The 22,243-nt window shown below is 45.4% G+C and overlaps 1 protein-coding gene and 1 pseudogene across 1 annotated transcript; both read left to right on the top strand.

Moving 5' to 3' along the window:
* Nucleotides 1-503: 503 nt before the first annotated feature.
* PM20D1 (peptidase M20 domain containing 1) lies at nt 504-17,914 on the top strand. The gene is made up of 13 exons (XM_011372967.2): nt 504-672; nt 1,268-1,354; nt 2,622-2,854; nt 3,305-3,391; nt 4,520-4,653; nt 4,965-5,084; nt 5,805-5,880; nt 6,460-6,521; nt 6,764-6,842; nt 8,747-8,818; nt 14,126-14,294; nt 16,470-16,569; nt 17,568-17,914. The coding sequence occupies exons 1-13, from the start codon at nt 504-506 to the stop codon at nt 17,689-17,691; spliced, it is 1,512 nt and encodes a 503-aa protein (XP_011371269.1). The 3' UTR covers nt 17,692-17,914.
* On the top strand, nt 9,861-9,979 carry LOC111747329 (annotated as a pseudogene).
* Nucleotides 17,915-22,243: the final 4,329 nt, after the last annotated feature.

The following is a 22,243-nucleotide window of genomic DNA, read 5'->3' on the forward strand; positions in this document are numbered from 1 at the left end:
TATTTTGGTTTAAATGTTTCCAGTTTGCAAACTGCAAAGTGTGTGCACAATAAGTGTTTACTCATCACTATTTCAGTGATTGACTGGTTTTATTTCAGCTATTTATGAACATTTGACAAGCTTCACTCATTTTATTTTACTCCCCCCTCCCTTTTAATTTGATTTATTGTCACGCAGCAAAGGGATTTACCAGTATCTAAAAGCAGAAGATCAAGTATAGCAACGACCTGCTACATACCTGGAGTCCCGCTTCACCTCTGCTCTAGATCAGTCTGCTAGAGGGCTAGAAACCACAACTCACAAAGTCTTGCGGGCCTGGGGCGGGGCCATCCCGTCAATTGGAGGGCCCGCAGCCCCAAGCCAGCGACGATTGGCAAGGTCTGGTAATAAGGCAGGGCTAAGGTCATCGCAGGAATTGGAGTAGTGAACAGCGAAGGACTCGGGGCTGGAAGTTTATGTCCAAATTCCAGCCGCAGACTAGCAGCGGGAACTTTAGGGGAAGCATGGCTCGGCCGTACATTTGCGTGCTGATCCTGGCTGCTGTGCTGCTGCTAGATTTCCCCACGGTCTCCGGATCTAAGGGTCTCTGGGGCAAGGAGCATCGGAGGGCGTCGCGAATTCCTTCTGAGTTCAGCCAAGAGGAGCGCGTCACGATGAAGGAAGCCCTGAAAGGTGAGACTGGGTCCCCTTTGCTCACCTGTGCTCACATATGGGTCCCTTTCCCCTTGGGCCAAACCGTGATTCCTCTCTCCCACCGCAGGGAATCCGCTACTCTAACTCGTGCGCCGCAACACACCCCAGCCCAGCCCCTGTCCCTCCCCACTTCCCCACTCGCAGCACCTCGTGCCCAAGCTTGGGAATGCCACGCTTCTCTAAGCCTGGCTTCTGGCGACTGCGTTGTTCCCTGTCTAGCTTCCCACTCAGGGTCAAGGCCCAAAACTTACTCTCCCCCATTCCCCAGCCCCCACAGTCTTAGACTTCGTTTTCCTTTAGAAACCATATTAGCTTAAACAAACCCGAAAGACCTACATTTAAATCCCAGTTCTGCTGCTCATTTCTGAACAATCTTGAGCAGCTCACCTAACCTCTCTGAGCTTGTTTCCTCACCTTTGAATTTGGGAAAACAGTCTGCCTGCCTCAAAGGATTGTTTTGCCCTCCACAATAAGATAATGAATACAAAGAAGTTCTTATGCACAAAGGTCTGTGGAAATACCAATGGCTTTCATCATCTGTAATCTCCCATCTCTGACTATCTGACTCTGACAGGTGCCATCCAGATCCCAACAGTGTCTTTCAGGCCCGGGGAGTACAACAGAACAGCCCTGTCTGAGTTTGGCGGATACATTCGTAAAGGTCAGCCACAAGCTGTGGGGAACATGTGAGAGAGGTGGGACTGGGGACATGGTTCTTTAAGAAGGTAATAAAGAGGATTTATTTTGTGACCAACCAAAGGAATTTCTAATTCCCCTGGGCGTCCTTTGAGTGTGTACATGTGAACTATCACATTGGTCCTCTCTTCTCACCCCCACTGCTTATGAACTGAAGGAAATGTCAAGGGGGAAAAGGAGACTTGAAACTCCCCCCTTGCCATAGGAAAAGCTCATGGTGAGTATAAGGCCACCTGATTCAATGAAAAAAACCAGCCCCTTTAAAGTTATTGGGGTGGGAGAAGCTGAACTAGGAGCAGCAAGGAGCCCCTCCTATAACACTGTGGAACAGACAGATCTGGCAATCATCCTCAGCAGCCAGGCTGAAGCTAGATTGGAAGTCTTTACTAAATAGGAGAAAAAAGTATGGAAATAAATGTATAAGGACAGTAAACTAGACAAACTGGCTGACTAAATAAAAACATATTCTTCTTTAGGTTTTTGTCTTCAGGTATCCACAGAGGAATTTGTGATTTCTTCCAACAAAGCCCAGAGGGAAATCAAAATTATTTCTCCCATATATCTAAGGCCACCTGTGTTAAAACTTATCTGTAATCTGAATAATTGACCCTGGGAACATCCACACTTGGACGCAGAAGTGTGGCCTTGTACTAAACAGAACAATCTTCTATGTCCATATACCATAAACAGTAGGAGTATTGTTTTCTAAAATAAAAATATCTCCTCTTTTTACATATATATGTGTATGTATGTGTATATGTATGTATGTGTGTGTGTGTGTGTGTGTGTGTGTGTGTGTGTGTGTGTATATATATATATATATATATATATATATATACACACACACATGCATGGATGCATTTGGCATGTTTGGTTCCAAGTAATTTACTGGGCCTACTATGTTCAAAATTTCACACACCCCTAGTTTGCATAGCCTTAAAACATGTACTTATGAGCAAGACCAAGTCAGATCTTGAGCTATTGAGCTATTTTTGACAATCATAATGGTGGAGTCTTGATGTGCATGTTACTTATTACATGACAATAGCCCATTAAAATGTGGGGAAGAGGAATTTCAGAGATTGTCCAGACAAATCAGAAATCAGACTGGCTTTGTCCCAGAAGGCTTCCTAAAGGAGGCTGCATAAAAAGCAGAGGCACCAAATAGTAGGAAAACCAAACGAAACTTAAATCTGGCTTTCTCTTCCTGCTTTTCATCCCTTTGCTTCTAGTCTTTCCTACTGTGTTCAAAACCAGCTTTATCCAGCATGAAGTCGTGGGAGAGTACAGCCACCTATTCACTGTCCAAGGCTCGGACCCCAGCTTGCAGCCCTACCTGCTGATGGCTCACATTGATGTGGTGCCTGCCTCTGACCAAGGCTGGGAGGTGCCCCCATTCTCTGGGTTGGAACGTGATGGCTTCATCTATGGTCGAGGCACAATGGACAACAAGAACTCTGTGATGGTCTGAAATGCTGTGTTCTCTCTGCCTTGGGACCCTACAAATCAACCCAGGATGGAGGGTGCTGGGCTGATCCCTGGAAGACAGGAGGTTATGGTAGAAAAAACCTTAGCTCCAGGAGACCTAGGTTTCAGCCATCAGTTTGTCACTTTCCTTTTCTGGGCCTTGATTTCTCAGCCATGAAATACAGATTAGAGTAGGTGATCCCCAGGGACCCCTGCAGCTCTGACATTGATAAATTTATACTTTTCTCCAGGTGGTAAAGGTTTTATACAGAGCTCGGCTTCCCTACGTGCTGTCCCCTGGGACTATATGAATTTGTTCTCTTTAAAGAGAGTCTATCTAATTCTAGTCCCACCAGCCCTGATGCAGGCAGCTGAATGTCGCCCATGTCCTGATACTCCCATTTACATAATAATTCTTGCTCCTCATCTGTTATGCTTCCGCCCCCAGGCAATCCTGCAGGCCTTGGAGCTCCTGCTGATCAGAAACTACATCCCCCGAAGATCTTTCTTCATTGCTCTGGGCCATGATGAGGAGGTAGGGCCCCTTCGCCCCATACCTATCTCTGGGACCCCTGTTGGCCAGGGGGCAGTGTAGGGAAGGGGTCTTCGCCCTGGTCCAGTTTGTTCCCCAGCTGCAGAGTCTTCAGGATAAGACGTGGTGGTTTTCCAGCTACTCTGTGTATCTGTGTTCTAGAGCTATCTAAAGTCCTTGACCAAAATGCAGATTCCTGGGCCTTGTGTCATAGGTCTGAATTTGTTTTTTAAAGACTTTATTGTTTTAGAGCAGTTTTAGGTTCACAGCAAAATTGAGAAGGTATAGAGATTTCCCATATGCCCCCTCCCCTCACACATTCATAGCCTCCCTCGTTTTTACCAGCCCCCACCTGCGTGGTACGTTTGTTACAATCGGTGAACCTACACTGACACATCATACTCACCCAAAGCCCACACCTACACTGACACATCATACTCACCCAAAGCCCACAGGTTAGTAACCTCTTGTTGTTGTTCATGCAGTGGATTTGGACAGTGACATCTAACCATCATTATGGTATCATACAGAGTATTTTCACTGTCCTTAAAACCCTCTTTGCTCTGCCTATTCAACCCTCTCTCCTTCCTCCAAACCCTAACAACCACTGATCTTTTCACTGTCTCCATAGTTCTGCCTTTTTCAGAATGTCAGATAGTTGGAGTCATACAGTATTAGCCTTTTCAGATTGGCTTCTTTTACTTAATGATTTGCATAGATCTGAATTTTTAACTAACTCCCTGGTAATATCTGAGGCAAGCAGGTGGCCCATCAGCTATACCTCAAGAGACACTAGTATGATGGAAAGAAAACTAACAAGGAGATCCGTGAATGTGTTTCATTTCCAGTAAAGCCACTTACTTTGACCTTGGGCAAGCCACTTCATTCTCTGGGTCCCAGTTTCTCTATTTGTGAAACGAGTGGCATTTTGCTCTTCTAGCTCTAACATTCAAGGAAACTGTGATGTAGGATTGTCTAGGGCCCTGAGAACCCCGCTACACACACACCCCGCAAAGAAGGGAGACTGAGCAGGGAGATACTAGAGCTCCTAGCTAAGCTGAACGGGTCTCCATTAGCTATCTCTAGAGGTCTGGCTGAGAAGGACTGTGGCTCTGGGTTCATTGCTTGCAGGTGTCTGGGACAGATGGAGCTAAGAAGATCTCAGCCCTGCTACAGGCAAGAGGCGTCCAGCTAGTATTCCTTGTGGATGAGGGTAGCTTCATCTTGGATAATTTCTTTTCCAGCCTCAAGAAGCCCTTTGCCATGTAAGTAAAGCACCCTCCCCTACTTTGGAAGGCATTCTCACCCATCTGAGATGACCCCAGCCTGCTATCTGTAAGCCGTACCGAAACAACACTGTGTATTACTCCTCTTGCTTTAATTTCCCTTAACTTTGACCAGTTCTGAGCTGCCCTTTCTTTCTTTCTTTTTTTTTTTTTTTTAGTGTAGACTTCTTTAAGTAGCATGAAGGTGACCTCCTAGCCCACCAGACTACTGTGCAGATGGGCCTGTAGGTCTGTGGGATAATTCAGTGTGGGAGGAAGTCAGGAGGGCCTTCTCTGACCCTCTCCTACAGGATTTCAGTCTCAGAGAAGGGTTCGCTTAACCTCATGCTGCAAGTAAACATGACTCCAGGGCACTCGTCAGCTCCTCCAAAGGAGACAAGCATCGGCATCCTCGCAGCCGCTGTCAGCAGGTGAGCGACCTCTCCTTGCAGGGCTCAAAATGGAAGACCAGGCACTTTCCCACTTTGAGTTTAAGAAGGCTAAGCTTCCTGCCCTGAAGCTGGGCTAAGAAGCCATGGTGGGGGCCATAGGGAGGACAGAGCCACCAGTACCCAGGAAAGGATTAGAGGTCAGAAAGGGATCTACCCATCTGACAAGCAAAGGCCAGCAAACAAAAACTGGGTCAGGCAGCTGGAAAGAGGACAAGAATAAATAATGGCCACTGACAGTGGATGAGAACAGTAGGATCCATACCAGGAGAGCTCACAACTTTCTGTTCTTTATTTGTTTTAGCAAAGTGAGAAGAACTATATATAATATTCAACTGGCTATCTACCATGTTTGGACTCTGTGCCCAGTGACGGGCATACAGTGGTAGAAAAAACTGCCCCTTCCCTCAAGGAACTCACAGGTAGCAGAGGAGAATGACAATTCTGCTACAGTGTGGAGGTGATATGATAGTGGGGGTGCCCTAACTTGGACATGGTAGACAGAGACAGCTCCTGCTGATAGAGTAGAGTGGTCCTGCTTGTGCTTTGAGATCTTTGAATGATTAGATTGGTGGAAATGTTAGGGAGGTGAATGGGAGACCTCCTAGGCAGGCCTGTGGAAACATCCTGTCTCCCTTTTCCTTCAGACAGCTGATCTTCGACTGCAGTAAATAAATCTTGAGAACTCCATTTCTCTTCCAGACTAGAGCAGACACCAATGCCGAACATGTTTGGAGATGGGCTGTTGAAGATGACATTGCAGCAACTGGCTAATGAGGTGTGGGAAGAAGTCTCATATAGCAGCAGTCCCAACCTTTTTGGCACCAGGGACCGGTGCTCCTATGAAAAGCTAATGCCCGATAATCTGAGGTAGAGCTGAGGTGGTGATGCTAGCGCTGGGGACCTACTGCAAATACAGATGAAACTTCGCTCACTCACCTGCCACTCACCTCCTGCTGTGCAGCCCAGTTCCTAACAGGTCATGGACCAGTCCCAGTCTACAGCTCAGGAGTTGGGGGTGCCCTGTCATATAGTGCTACTAGTCAGCTGTGGAAGAGGAAGAAAGGGTGACAGAGAAGTAGCCTTTAGAGTAATAAAAGGGCCCGACTGCTTACGAGTGCTCTGCCTACCAGTGGCTGAGCCAAGACACAAAAATCTGACTTATTTTGGGGGATTCTTGGGGCTTGCCTGAGACTCTAAGACCTAACACACCCAGGAACTCTTTGGGAGCTGGTTTCTACTAGAGAGGTGATTCCCACCCAAGATCTAAAGTAGGGAAAGACCCAGGCCTCAGGTACAGCGACCCTGGTATGCTGACCCCTCTGCCCTCCTGCTGACCTGGCTCTTTCCCTTTCAGTTTCCCTTCCCTATCAATATAGCCTTGAACAACCTGTGGCTATTTGGGCCCCTTCTGAGCAGGTAGGTTTTATCTTTCTTTCACATTTCTCACCCCCACACCTACTCACCACCTAGTCCCCTATCCTTAGCTTAACTAGACCTGACTAGTTAATCATCCCTCAGCCACCAGACACTATATGTAATTCATATGTAGGACATCCCTCCTAGTCTTAAAGATCTCCAAGTTTTAGGAAAATGAGTGATCCTCCAACTCGTTTTTTCTCCTCATTAGACAACATCTGACTTTAGTCCTTTTGCCTTAGAATTTTGGAGAGGAATTACATAACCAATGCGCTGGTCAGGACTACCGTAGCACTCACCATGTTCAATGCAGGGATCAAGGTAATGTTGGCTGGTTCCTCATGTATACCTTTTCCTTGCTGCCCATTCATGCCTCCACTCCTTGGGTTTATCTCCTGGCTCCTTCTTTCTTCTCTGGTTACAATTAGAATAATAGGAAGGCCCAGTGCTGAACTGCCCTGTGTCATTCATTGGGTATCCCTCAAGAGCAAGAGTTCTAACTGACATCGCAAACTCTCTGAAATTGTTGGCCAAATTTTGTACATTAGTATTTTAGGGGTGTCTGTGATTCCCCTCAGGTACTTTGGGTCTGTACAAAAAAAAAAAAAAACAGATAATATACTAAAGTAAAGAGGGTTTATTTGGGAGTTAATTCTTGCAACCTATACTTATCCAGCATGTTATATATTTGCCTAGCATTTTGGTCATATAGTTAAAGGTTTCTAATCTTTCTACTATCAAAGATCTTTTTATTATTCTTTCTCATATTTTGAAAGATATAACCACCTAATAAATTTAACAAGTGATTTGTGTATTTTCCCCTAGTGTTACCCTGAGTTGAAAAAAAGAAACTCACCTGCCATTTATAAAAATCTATAACATTTGTGAAAAATACAGCACTTCAAATATATACATTGTCATTCCCAAAATACTTAAATATTGGGTAGCCTTAGCAAACATAAATTCTATATGAGGTTTACTTTTATAGAAATTAAGTTTCAGGTGAATTATTACTTTGATAAAATTTTTAAGAACTACTTTCCAGCAAATTGGTCTGCTTCCAGTTGGGTTGGCCACTCAGGGGCATCTCCGTTTAAAGGAAGCCAGGCCATTCTAGTTAGCATGGGCTTAGGCCTTTCTGAAGTCTTGAAGGAGTTAGACCATTCCTATTACCACCAGCACCACCAACACAACTTCAAGGAAGATCATTCACCTAGAATACAATGTGGCCTTGTGGAGCTCTGGTCATCTGGAGCCCAGGTTGAGTGGAAGTGAATGGTGCCTCAGAATTAATTCCTGGCATAACTGACTGGAGTGTTCAGTATGTCAGCCAGACTTGAGTTGTCTTCACCAGCTGCCTAGAGTGTCCAGCAAAATAATAGTACTGTGTCCTTTCATCTGAATGGTGTTTTTTTCTGTGCAGAATACTTTAATATTTGTTACTCCATTTGATCCCCCTAACAGCTCTATGAGTATTATTGCCCCAATTGCCAGTTGAGAAACAAAGGCACAAAGAAGTCGTACTTATTCAAAATCAGACAACTAATTTGCAGCAGCCCAGATCTCCTGACCCTAGTCTAGTGATTTTTTTTTGCACCACATCAGTTCAAAGAGAGATCTGCAATTGGGGAGTCTGTTTTTTCTTGACCTCCAAGGAAAAAAATCCGTCTATAGCTTAACTCTTTTCTGCAGTTAGCCCTTGATTGTTCCTGGTCAGGCAAAGAACAGTAGAATTTCACAGTTGGATGTGAGAAACCACCACAGACAGCACCACTATGATCCCCCTAAGGAATCAAACAGGCGGCGACAGGGCCTGAGAGGCTCCTGGTGCCCAGTCCTGAGCAAACACTAACACTAACCCCTGCAGAAAGGTCCCAGGCCCCTGGGAAGGAGATCGCACACAGAAGACTGTCAATGGCGCTGCCTGGGGCCAAAACAGACATCTGGGCAGGCACAAAGAAAGTAGTCTTGCTCTAAGTGACCCCCTCGAGACCCGAGAAGCACAAAGGTCTACCCTAAAGCAGAAACACGCCTCTAATTCTGAACACAATCACATGGCAAGGGCCCAGGGAGGACAAGGATCTGACTTAAAAAATTAAGCTCCAGACCTTTAAATCTAATCAACTCCCTCTCCCTTCACTGGTAGAACTTGGCATTTCCTGGGCAGGGATAAGGTGTGGGGATTTGAGATTGGCTCAGACCAATGTTTGTGGTTCTCCCATTAGATGAATGTCATCCCCCCAGTGGCTCAGGCCATAGTCAACTTACGGATTCACCCTTCACAGACAGTCCAGGAGGTATGTACTATGTGTTACTGATGACTGGTTCAGCATCAGGGAGGTATGGCCCTTGGGACCTGGGGTTAGCTGCAATCCCAGGGCTGGCCCACTCCCATTTGTTCAACATTTTTCAGAGGCTCCCGATGTACCTGGTACATGGCCAGGATAGATCACTGGTTTGGGAGAGTTTGGAGCAGGGTGGGCGATGAATACTAATAAATGATAACAATAGTAGCAGATGTACTGGGCTTGCTATGTGTGTGTGACACTCATTTAATATGCCCAAGATTACACATCTAGAAGCCAGACTCTGTGCTCTGTGCTTTAAGCTACCACACTATACTATGATTTTAACAGATTGGACCATAGGAATGGTTCAAAGAAGGGAACTGATGCTACCTCTGAGGGTCAGGAAAGTCTTTTCTGACCACTGGAAATTTGAGCTGGGACTTAAAGGACAAATAGGACTTTGCTAGAAGTAAGGCATTCAGAGTAAGGCTAAAGTCAAGTAAGGCTAAAGAGTAGGATACATTGGGAAGAAGTGATGGGAGATGGAATTGGAGGTATAATTTGGGGATCAGGGCCTTGTATGTTGTGCTGATGAGTTTGGGCTCTCATCTGTGGACAGAAGAGAACTGTCAGAGGTCTTCAAACAGGGCAGTGATCTGCTCAGCTTTGCTTTTAAGGAGGTAATGCTGGAGTAGGAAAAGACAGGAAGCTGTGGTGACATCTTAGGCAGTGGGTGTAAAAGTCTCAGTTGAGTCTGTGGTCATAGGGTGAAGAAGAGGGTTCCCACAAGAGATGTGAGAGAGATAGGTTGGCAGAGAAATATAGAGGTCAAGAAGGTTGAGAAACTTATAATATATTTATAGACAATTATAAATACCTCTGGTCTGGAGAGAGAATGAACTTGAGATACATGCCGAAGGGCTATTAACATAATTGAAACTCTAAAGTCAATAAAATCCCAAGGGAAGGATGTGTACAGTTAGGAGAGAAGAGGGTTGAGGAGAGAGACTTGCAATGGTCTGCTACAAACAACTTAAAATTTATAACAATGGTCTATGGCCATGCTACCCTGAACAAGCCCGATCCCGTCTGATCTCGGAAGCTAAGCAGGGTCAGGCCTGGTTAGTACTTGGATGGGAGACCACCTAGGAAGACCAGTTACTGTAGGTGTAAAAAAAATAAATAAAAATAAATAAGGGATTGTAAGCTGACAAGGTCCTTGCAATCTGTGAGGTCAACCAAGGGTTGCCTCGCCTAAAAAAAAAATTGATAACAGTGAATGTATAATGGCAAACCGTGATGGGTACTATGACATAAAGGGACCAGGTACTACTAGAGAATATAACAAGGAGCCAGGCCTTGTGTGGGGTCAGGCAGGGCTTTCCTGAGGAAGTGACATTTGAGCTGAAAGCTAAAGGGTGAGTAGAAGTTACACAGAATGTTTGACATCTACAGGAAAGGCCAGCTTATTTAAACATCAGGTCGAGCTAAAAAGAATTCAAAAGGTAAATCTGATCCTTAAAAAAAAATGACCAAAAGAGGCAACTAAACAACTATCAGGTGAATAACACGTTCTAGAATTAAGCAAAGTTGGGGTGAGTGGTGTTTCCTGGATCTCTAGCACAGATCACTGGGAGTCAGCCACACTTAGATGTCTGTGGTCCTTTCTCCCTAAGGTCTTCTTTGTCTTGTCACACAGAGTAGGAGGCACAACTCTCACTGTAGAGCGAGGGGAACAGGTTAACAGCCTGCCCAGAGTCACCCAGCATTCGGGGGGAGCTGGGACCAGTGTGAGCCCTGGGCTCTGCTGCTTTTCATCAAGTGCCAACCTTTGTCCTCTCCCTGGGGGCTCATGAGGCCAGGAAATCACTGAATTCCCCTCATTGAGCTTCTTTCCACCAGTTTTTTTCCAGCCTCATTCTAACTCCATGCCCTTTCCAAGGGCCGTTTCCACCAGCTGGGGCTTTCATCTCCCCAGGCTCTGGCACTCTTCCCTCCTCTCTAGTCCCCCGCCACAGTGGCCTTCCTTCCCTATCTGATGGGAGCCCTGGAATCCCTAGGCACTTCCTGCCCACCTGCCCAGTGAGGAACGGAAAGCCTCTGTCATCCCGAAAACACACAGCACCCATTGTCCTGGTCACTCCTCTCCCTCGTGCCCCAGTTCCATTCATCAGGGACAGTCCCTGCTGGTCTGAAGGCCACAGGTACTGAGTCCTAAGCTGATCCTGCAGGAACACAAACAGCTCCCAGAGTCGTCCTCTTCCATGTGTAATTGGTCTCTCCCATGTTGTGGTTGTAGACAGGCCTTTATAGTCTGTCAACGAGGAGCAAGAGTTCAGAAATGTAATAGGCCACCATGTGGAAAGGAAGGTTTGTTGTGAATGGGCCTCAAAGGGTAAAAATAGGGCCACTGGGAGATGCTTCGGGAAGACTCTACTTAAAGGAGTGTTTTGAAACATGGCTGGATGTCTGCCTAGCTAGAGTGTAACACAGAAGATTCCTTCCTTCTTCCTTCCTTCCTTCCCCAAGTGTTTATTGAGTGGCTACTATGGCATTCTTATAAGCACTTGAAAAAATGGTGAGCAAGATGGCCAAGATGCCCATTCCAATAGTGCTTATGTTCTAGTGGGGAGGAGACAGCAACAAGCAAGTAATCAAATAAATGAACAAGGTGATATTTTAAGAGGGGAGTACCACAAAGAAAATCATAGGATTATGTGTCACCAAGTGATTGTGGGGTGGGGTGGAGCAGTGAGCAGCTTTAAATACAGTGGTCAGTCCCCTCTGAGGAGGCAATTACACTGAGAGCTGAGAAGGAGCACAGACCTGGGGGACAGCATTCAGGCAGCAAGAGCATAGGCCTCTAATTTCAATAGAGGTGAAATTCTGCTAGGTGTTCATGATGTGTCTAGTACTATTATATCCTCTGGAGTACATGCAATATCCAAAACAAAAAACACAAAAAAAGCATTGGGCTTAGATGATGCAGGAAGCCATATCTCAGTTCATTATAAGGAAGACATTTATAACTGAGTTGCTCAAAGGTAGAATGGAATATAACACATGATGGTGAGCTTTCTGCCACTGGACGTGTTCGAGCACAGGTTAGATGACAACCTGTCACAGATGTTCTAATGAGCAGCCTTCCAGCAGGAGCTGGACTTACAGCAGGACGGAAGCTGGACTTACCAGTTTTTAAGTATTCATTATCCTTGCCTTCAACAGATTTACTATCCATTTGAGAGGAAAATATATCTACACATAAAACAGAGACTGTCAGAGTTTAGAGAAATGAGAGATTAACCTTTGAGATATAAAATAACCTTTGAGATCCCTTTTACTACTGACAGCCCCTCCTCCTAGTCCCATCCTCGTACCTCTGATTATTACCCAGAGTGGTTCCTCTAATGTAAACAAGCACACAGCAGCTAACGCTTACTGAGTCTTTACTATGTGCCTGGTGCTGGCCTATAGCACATTATATATATTAATTCCAGTAATGGTCATGATCACTTACCAGGTAGGTACTACTATTATCCACATGTTGACAGAAGAGCAAGCTGAAGCGCAGAGAGGTGAAGGAGCTTACCCAAGGTCACATAACAATCAGTGACTGTCCGAAGCACAGTTTGGTGTCACTCCTCAGTTTTCGTGCGTGCCCCTTTCCAAGTTCAGACTGCCTCTTGCCTTTTCTCCATCAGTGTCATATCCTTCCTTCAAATTCTTGCCCAAAACTCATACTATTGAGGAATCCATCTTAAATGAACACCACCCTTTACTCAGCACCTCAACCTGTATGTACTTTGGAAACAGTTAAGCATTGTCCTTTTGAAGTCAGACAGACCAGGTTCAGATACCCAGCCCAGCAGTACTAACTATATACCTGGGAGAGTTACTTATTGAGACAACTCCCAGTATTATTTTTATTGGTTCACATCTTTTAAATTTCGTGTATTCAACATTTATTGCATGCCTTTCATTTTCTTGGTACCGGAAGTATAGAAATGAGGTAGACGTACTTGCCTCAAGTCAAGAGTGGGGTGAGCCCCTAGCCTCGTGGCTCATGAGAAGATTGAGCTCTGTGGCCTCTCTCTGAGGAGGTTCACTCAGTGCGCCCCCTTCAGTTTCTGGGGCAGAAATCCAAGTGATTTGGGTCAGGGGACAGCGGGCACAGTCCCGACCCACCTCGTAGAAAATGACCTCAGGAACTTCCCAGTGAGTCGAGACTGTGTCAAGACTATATATTAATTCTCATATTACAGTATTTAGGACATAAGTGCGAGGGTGAAAATAAGCTCTAAGTGACTTGACCACTCCCCCTCTCCCAAATCCAAAAGCAGGGAATTTGGTTTGGCTCAAATGGTGGTTTCTAAGCCAAAAGTAGGACCCCTCATTTCCTTTCCAGACTCAGTTCCCAGCATGTTTCTAGGAAACACTGACCTAAAAAGGGTATTCTTGAGACAATGTTCCCATTTAGGTGATCCCTAACTATGAGACACTCCCCTTTCTAGGGCAGAGGTAGTTCTAAAGCAACTGCTGATCCAATGGATCGAGACTAGTGCTTGGGCTTTTCCTAGGTGGTTGGGTGGGTTTTAGGGGCCACCCAAAGCCAGCCTCTCGGTCCATTCCCACATGGCTTCATGTGACCTGATCCTCAGGGTCTAGTCTACTTCCTGCCAGGACTTCTGCTGGGTTCAGCCCTAGTCATTTCAGACTGAATTTTCTAGGAGCTTCCTCAAGTTCCTTCCTGAGGAAAGAAGGCAAAGAGAAAACTTGCATATACCAGTCACCCAACTTCTGACTTTTTGTCTGTGTTGAGCTCATCTTCCTGGCTCCAGTGCAGTTGGTAACAAACAGGAAGCAAGGGTGCCCAGAGAGGGGAAAAAAGAGTGTGTGGCCCATTCATCACCTGTCTGAGACAAACCCAGGTTGTAGTGAGGTCATCCCATCCATCCTCCTGCCTTGAGATTTGCATTCTGCTGACTCTTCTACAGTCTCACCCAGGCCATGGCTCACAACCCAAGGGGAAAGACTCATTTCCTGATTTTCCAATTCCCCACCTGCCTCGTGGCTGTGAGGCAAGCCTCTCAAACATGTAACCTAAATCAACCATGCTGTAGATTGCTTTCCAGAAAGACCCAGTTCTTCTATCTCCTATAGTCAGTTGGCCGAAATTAGGTCCCAGTACTAAAATGAGTCTCCTCTGTGACTCTAGGGCTTAGTCTTGCTTGAGAGAAATTAGAACTGTTTAAATTCCTATTGGTGCTTGGATAGCAGATCAATAAGAAATCGAATTCCCTTTGTTTCCTCCCAAAGGTCCTTGAACTAGTCAAGAACATTGTGGCTGACGACCGGGTCCAGTTCCATGTGCTGAGTGCCTCTGACCCCTTGCCTGTCAGCCCCTCTGATGATGGAGCCTTGGGCTACCAACTCCTCCGCCAGACATTACAGTCCGTCTTCCCAGAAGTCAGCATTGCTGCCCCAGGTAATGACTTCATCTGCTGTAGCTGGAGGGAGGTAGGGGCTGGAACTGTTTCCTATCCAATGTCCACTGCTCTGCCCCCACCCCAGCTGTTCAGCCTGAAAACAGCTGGCTGCTTCCCCTCATGATGAGACTGGAACTGTATTTTCCCTTTGGAGTGGAAGTGAGAAAGCAAACAGGAAAGAGCAGAAACAATAAATTAGGTCAGTCAAGCCCTGGGTCTTGCTTAACCTAGGCCAGCCACTCTGGCATGGAGTTGAGGATTAGCCCAGACTCCCCCTCTCCTGGAGGAGCCACTTCTAGGATACAGCTCAGCAGCTGAGAGCTCAGCATCCGAAGCCCAGCCACATCTCCTGGCCTACGCCATTTGCATAACCTCCTTCCCCTGTCCTGGCAGTGGCACCTCTGTGCACCGTCCGCAGTCTTCCAGCACACTTTCCAGATCCACACTGTGTAGACACTGGTTCTCAAATTTAAGAGTGGAGGAGGATTCCCTAGGGAACTTATTAAAATGCAGATTACCTGAACCTATTCCCAAAGATTTGGGTTAACTAACTCTGGAGAGGACCCTGGAATCTGCCTTTAAAGCAAATACCGTGCCCCCCTCCCCCGCCCCCACGGGATTCTGACATCAGATGGAGAAGATGCTCTAATGTTAGGACCTGGGCCCATTTTCCTTTTATCTAGATTTAATCATGGATTCCCTCAAACACTGTCTAAGCTCATACTTAGGACCCGCCCCTCTGCTATACATGGGCCCTTAAAGAGCTTACAGTGAAATTCTACATCCACTGGGCCCTCTCACTCTCTGCCTGAGAGGAGACCACACTCTATCTATGCAGTGTTACCCCTTTTCTAACAAACTTTCCTTTTGACTCCAAAAAAAAAAAAACAATTCAACATCCACCAACTCAGGCATTAAAAAAGCAGCCTTGTTTGTTTAATCGACTTAAATCTGCCTGTAAGCCCCACTCCTCAAGAAATTCAACTTCAGACGTTATTGAGGCCTCCAAGGACCCCCCATCTCCCCCTCCTTGAATTAGGCCCTCAAGGCCTTATGTAGCAACGTAGCATTAGAGTCCCTTGGCCAGAGGTCATTGGTCCTTGTGGTTACCTTTGAGAAATCCCTTGTCCTCGCTATGAGGTCACTTCAGGTTGGAGACTTCCTCTGATTCATTCCCTGGCCCGTTTGGGAAGTGGGACCTTTGACTCTAGACCTAAGATCTCACCTCCCCGATGATACCAGTCAGCCATCCCTTCTGAGGTCTGCCACCTCCTCAGACTCCTGGGTCCCCGCCATCCAGGGACTCTGGCCCTCGCCATTGCATATCCTCTCTTGGCCCTCAAAGGCTCTCTACCTTACCCTCTCCCTTCCAGGGCGCCTGCCATAATCCCATTGACAGAGTTAGGCTTTTACAGAAAAAAGATAGGCAGCAATCAACTGGCAGAAATCTCCAAAGCAAGGAATTGTGAAGGGCCTAGTCACCTGTCTGAAACCAGGAGTGGAAAATGGAACAAAAGACAAGTTACCATCTCAGATCATCCCACCCCCCTGATGCTTCAAGGGGTCTTTTCCCAAAAAACACTACTAGTGAGGACAAGTCCCAGCCCCAGTTGGAGATTGAGATGAGCAGGTGGGATACCAAAGAGTATCGTGGGACTTTCCAAAGCTGAAGTTTGACTCTCAGAAGATAGAGGATGAGAGTAACAAGAAGTTATGTTGCACTTTAAGAGACTGTATTTTATAGCAGTAAAGTTCCCCAGAGGATGTTTATTTTTGATCTAGGATGATACAGAAGAAAGCCAAGGCAATAAAGAAGTGATATATAGATTTCTGGCTATCTAGATTTCTAAAGTAGCCTGGCTATGGGTAGGAAATGACCAGGTCTCCCTGGTCATCACAGAGAGAGGACACTTAGCTTTGGCCCATTCAATGGATATTTCACTAATGCCCTAAGGAGGACCGTCCATGTTTCTTGCTGAAATGGTATTTCAGTAAAGTTTTGAGAATGGATAGGCTAAAGGACAAATATTCATAACTACAGCCTCCCGAGAGGACCCAGGCCTTGCTCTGCAGTGACCAAGGGTCCTGTTTTTTCCAGCCAGCCCACCTCCCAACACCTTCTTTGGCTTGGTTGCTCACATAAAGCTCCATTCCTCTTGATCTTCCCTTTCTAGGTATTTGTATTGGCAACACAGACAGCCAACACTACACAAACCTCACCACTGGCATCTACAAGTTCAGCCCCCTCTACCTGCAGCCTCAGGACTTCCAGAGGTGAGTGAACAAGTTTGATACAAGCAATTCACCTTTCTCCACCCTTTCCCCTGACAATCTGCAGAATGGGAGAAGACCAGGGTCTTCACAAACTAAAACGGAGACATTGTAGAACTCAACTAGCCAGCTTCTCTCATAGCCAGAGTCTTGCCACTCCCCAGAATGTATGGGAATTGGCCACTATTTTTCAGGGATGAAGGTGAAAAAGATGATTGGAGAGAATCTGGTAGAATGAGGACCCTCATGTGCTAACCCCAGCTCTTCCTCCCTTTGAGAGAGAGCCTACCCTCTGGACCTCATTGTCTCCCCCCAAAACAGGAGACTCCAGAGTTCTTGATTACCATTCAGTGAAATGCAGACACACATGAAGTCAGAAGTGGGTATGTGCTCTGAATTGTCAGAAGAAATCACGCAATAGGAATCTAACACATGATCACCCGCTTTAACTGCTGTGTATGAATTACTATTTTGTGGGTTCCTCAGCAACTTTTAAACTCAGGGTGTGGGAAGATGATTTCCATGTGTCTCTCTGCTCCTTGTCATATCCAGACCTGATTTCCCACCATTCAGTTGCCAACAGAATGAAATATTTGAATATGAGCTTAAGAACAGCTTTCCTGGATTTTGTTTTGTTTTTCATTTTGGTTTTGTTTGTTTGTTTGTTTGTTTGTTTGTTTGTTTTTAATAGAGGGACAGATAGCTACTCTATTTCCTTTCATCTTTGAGGTTACAGAGCAGGAGATGATTTTCTGCTCCCCAGGGGTTTATTATTTACCCCCACTGTTTTTTACCATAGGCATGGATCTCCATGACATGAGCAATATGTCATATGAAACCTCACTTCTTATACATGGCCTCTCCCGTCTTGCCCACATCCTACCCCTGGAGGGTCAAAGGCCAGTGGCTTCAGGGGGTATGGGGTGGGGGATGCTCTGTAATAACATTTGTGCTTCAGCAATGGGCTCTCTCTTCTCTTCCCCCAAATCTATTTCCCTCAGCATCCACGGAATTAACGAGAAAATCTCAGTCCAAGCCTACGAGACCCAGGTGAAATTCATCTTCGAGTTTATCCAAAATGCTGATGCAGACCCGAAACCAGTTCCTCACAAGCACGAACTGTGAGGTCCAGGAGCCAGCTGAATCAGGATGCCTGACCCTGGGTCAGAACTAACCCAAGGGGGAAAGCCAATGTTGATAAAACTCTGGAGCAGAACCACATAGTAATACAACTCTCACCTGCCTTGCTTGCTTCTAAACTCACCCAATAACAAGGCCAGGGAGTAGGGGAGAACCAGCAGGAATCAGGCTTCTCCCTTCCTCCTGACATCTCCATCCCTCAACTGACCCGCATTTCCTGCCTTCTTGTCCCTGTCTTAGAAGGTATCTGGCTTGTCTGTCTTACACTGATTATTTGACTACTCCATACTCCAGACCTGATTTATTAAATGCAGATTTGAAAAACCTTAACCAGGTGTTGCCTGCTGGAAGTATTTAATTTAGGGCAGTCTTGCCAGGCTACCTTCTCGTGGCTTATATATCTCTTGCTATAACTCTCCTTCCTCCCCTTCCCCGCCCCACCCCAACTCTTGGATTATTTAGCTGGCTCTTCATCTCTCCTCTCCTGCCACTGCATCTCTCCCATTACCCTCCAATTTGTTCTACATCTGGAGCAGGACTTAGTCAAACTGTGATTCTACCATAATTACCACAAATCACCAAATAAAATGATCTATGTAGCATCACCTGGTCACTGAGGGGTGAAACTGAGGCAGGGGGCTTTGGAGGAACCCCAAACCTCTTGGCCCTAGAGCCTGGAGAAGAAAGTCTCTGTCCTTGGGCTCCTCCCAAGGGCTCCCTAGGTTTTGCTCCCTCCCCTGCCCTTTCCTGCCACCTGCTTCTTCTGTCCCACCCCACAAGGCACTGATGTATGGAAACGTTTCCCTGGCAAGTCTGATGGGCTAGACTCCCCCAAGGAAGGGCACTCATGGTCCAGCCCCTTAGAGAAGCCCAGGACCAACAGGCCTTGGCTGTGGCATCATGTCCTGGTTCAGACTTATCAAAGGGAAGTGAAGGGCATGAGGGGGTGGTGGGGGAAGAGACTGGCTTGAAGGGCTCTCCCATGGTTTGTGGGGCATGAGGAGGGGCAAGCTGTCCTGGCTTAGGGGATGGCAGAGCTCCTGTCTTTTTCCAGAATCTAACTCTGGGCATATTTGAATCTCCTCAGTAGCTGCCAGGTGTGGGGCATTGGAAAGGAGCATTTCCTGGCCCAAGGCTGGGAGCTGTGCTTTAAGGATCACAAGGGATTTGCAGTCACGAAGGGAGACGCAGAGGGAGCTGGGACTTGAGAGATTCCTTTTTCTTTCCTTACCAGACAAGGACTTTCCACGCCTTACTGGAGTTTGACAGCAATAGGCTCCTTTTCGCTCCTCACAACCCTCAGTCCCCCTCCAGACCCCAATTCCTCACCTCCCTCCTGTAGCTGCGATCTAGTCCTTGGAGCTTTGGTTTATTAGAAGGTGTTAGAAAAACAGTGCTGGGATGATTTGAGCTTTTTGTTTACTGCCACTAAGATTCACATTCTTTCCCTCATTCCCTCTTTTTTGGCCGATTCAGTACTTATTCAGCGTTTTTTAGAGGGGGAGCTCAAGAACATAAATAATCCTTCACATTTGCACAGAGCTGTATAGAGGAGTGCTTTCACACACCTTGTCTCATCAGAGACCACAAGAGCCCCTTGAAGAAGGTACTATTACCGCTTCTTATCGAGGAGGAATTGGCTATCAGAGAGATCATACATCTAGCTTGGCGTTACACATCTAACTCATGTCACCTGGCCCCAAACCTACTATTATTCCATGATTCTAAGTTACAGATGAAGTCTACTTCCCATCTATCATCTTATTTAATCCTGGCAACAACTCTAAGGTAATGTTATTGCTCCTGTAAGGATAAGGCAGCTGAGACTCAGAAGTTAAATATTTGTCCAAGGTCATGCAGGTGTTAGGGGTAAAATCTATCTGGATCCAAAGCCCGTGCTAATAGTACTGAAGAGGAAACTGAGACTCAGAGAAGTCATTTGCCCAAGATCACACAGTTCTTATGAGGCAGACCCAGAATTCAAATGCAGGTCAAAAATCCCCAAGTCCAGTGCTTTTTCAATTGCACCATGCTGCCTGCCCCAAGAACCTGTAGTGTGTGGCTCATTCATTCCAGTTCAGGGTGATCTCCAGGACAAATGCTGTTCTACTGTTGGATTTCGTCCTTAGCTCAAGCAGTCTGTGTTCCCCTGGCCTGGCTGACCTCTCCCTATTCACACCTCTCACTCTGTCTGCCACCATTTCCTACCACCCTCACCCCCAGATTCTGGGTTCAGCTCTTCTCTATTCTCTGAATTTGGGGACAGACAGGTCTCTAATGGTCCATGGGGTAACTGGGAAAAGAATAAGCAGGAACCTCACCACTCTCTTCTAGCATCAGAAAGGATAGTCTTCTGAGTCCCTGCAGTGGAAAGGAAGGCCCTTGAGCCAGGAAACTGCTCTAAATCCTGGCTCGGAGAATATAGACATTGCAGCTCTGTGGCCCCTGAAGAGAGTGACTGAAAGTGCTGGCCATGCCAAGACAATAGAAGCCCTAAGACTCTGGGCAGGGCGGGGCAAGGGAACTTGGACTTTCCTGTACCCCTAACCCCATCCACCCACCTCTCCTCAAATCAACCTTGGGGAACTCCAGCAGATAATCACTGGGACACCCTATACCCTCATCAAGGACTTAGCTCAAGCTTCTTACACTCACTCCCTAAGGCTAGAAGGAAGACAAAATATTCATAAGAAAAAAGAATGAGAAAGGAAGGGAGTAAAGTTTGGTTGGAGTTCCTTGATTTTGAACCTGGGTTGCTAAAAGACTTGGCCATTCTAGATCCGATATTATATTTTTTTCCAGAGGAGATAATAGAGACAGAGTTCCTACTGAAGAGCTGAGCATATCATTAGTTTTTTTGAAAATTTAAATCGAATTAAATATTTTTTATAAAAATAAAACTATTTATAATTTTAGTGCTCAGTGTCCATGTACTTGTCTTAGAGGATGAGTATCATGTTTCATGTGTGTTACATTTAGACCTACAAATATAAAAATGTAAGAATAATATAAATTGTTTAACACTACAAAATGTTCCTCAGCCACCATGTGCAATGTTGCAAATAATACACTAATTTATGAATACCTCTAGAACCAGAAATCGAACTCAAAGAAGAGCAAGAAAACGGATGCTCAGCACTACTGAGAAATAACAAGTCACACAAGACTCTATTACAGTCATGCTACCAGAGAGGAAGGATTTGACAAGTCAATTTTCTTTTCTCTTACTAACTTCTGTGACAGCTCACTTTCTCCCTGCACTCCAAAGCCATGTTTGTCTCCAAGTTCACACTGACACAACCCAAAAACCCTTCAGTGTTCAGATGTTTTTTGTTTGTTTGTTTTCATCTGTTTTTCCTGAAAGCATAGGGCAAGATATATGGAGAAGTATTTCTCTGGGGCCTGAACTGTGTTAGTCTCAGAAGTATGTGTTTAGGGTGACCAGTTGATCTGTGCTAGCACTGAGTACTGAATCCCAAGTGACAGAAACATCCTTGGGTTTTTAACAGACTCAGTTCTTCTGTGGTTGTAATATATGATACCTTCTAAAGCAGGAAGCCCAGGGCAGGGGGACTCTCTCGCTCAGGTCTAAGAGATAAGGTCTTATTTTATATACCCCGTGGTGCCTGGTCCAGGAAATCATGAAGGCCTCTATGGTAAGGAGGCCATGAATAAGCCGAGACTTCAAGATTGAATAAGAGTGATGCTATATAGAGAGAACCCTAAAGAGTCCACCAAAAACTATTAGAACTGATAAATGAAATCAATGAAGTAGGTTACAAAATATTCAGAAATCAATTGCATTTTTATCCATCAATAACAAACTATCAGAAAGAAAAATTAAGAAAACAGTCTCACTTACAATTGCATTAAAAAATACCTAGAAATAAACTTAACCAAAGGGTAAAAGACCTGTTCCTGAAAAATTATAAGACATTGAAGAAAGAAATTGAAGAAGATACAAATAAATGAAAACATATACTGTGCTCATGGACAGGAAAAATTAACATCATTAAAATATCCATACTACCCAAAGCGATCTACAGATTCAGTGTAATTCTAATCAAAATACCAATGGCATCTTTCACAGAACTAGAACAAATAATCCAAAAATGTATATGAAACCACAAAAGACCCTAAATAGCCAAGACGATCTTGAAGAAGCAGAATAAAGTTAGAAGTATCACACTACCTTATATCAAACTATACTACAAGGCTATAGCAATCAAAACAGCATGGTACTGGCATAAAAATAGACACATAGGTGAATAGAACCAAATAGAGAACCCAGAAATAAATTCATACCTATATGGTCATTTAATCTATGACAAAAGAGGCAAGAATATACAATGGCATAAAGACAGTCTCTTCAATAAATGGTGTTGGGAAAACCAGACCAATATATGCAAAAAAAATAAAACTGGATCACCTTCTTATACCATATACAAGGATAAAATCAAAATGGATTAAAGACTTAAATGTGAGACCCAAAACCATAAAACTCCTAGGAAAACACATAGGCAGCAAACTCTCTGAC

The sequence above is a fragment of the Pteropus vampyrus genome, unplaced genomic scaffold (genome assembly GCF_000151845.1).
Source record: "Pteropus vampyrus isolate Shadow unplaced genomic scaffold, Pvam_2.0 Scaffold217, whole genome shotgun sequence".
NCBI classification, from domain to species: Eukaryota; Metazoa; Chordata; class Mammalia; order Chiroptera; family Pteropodidae; genus Pteropus; species Pteropus vampyrus.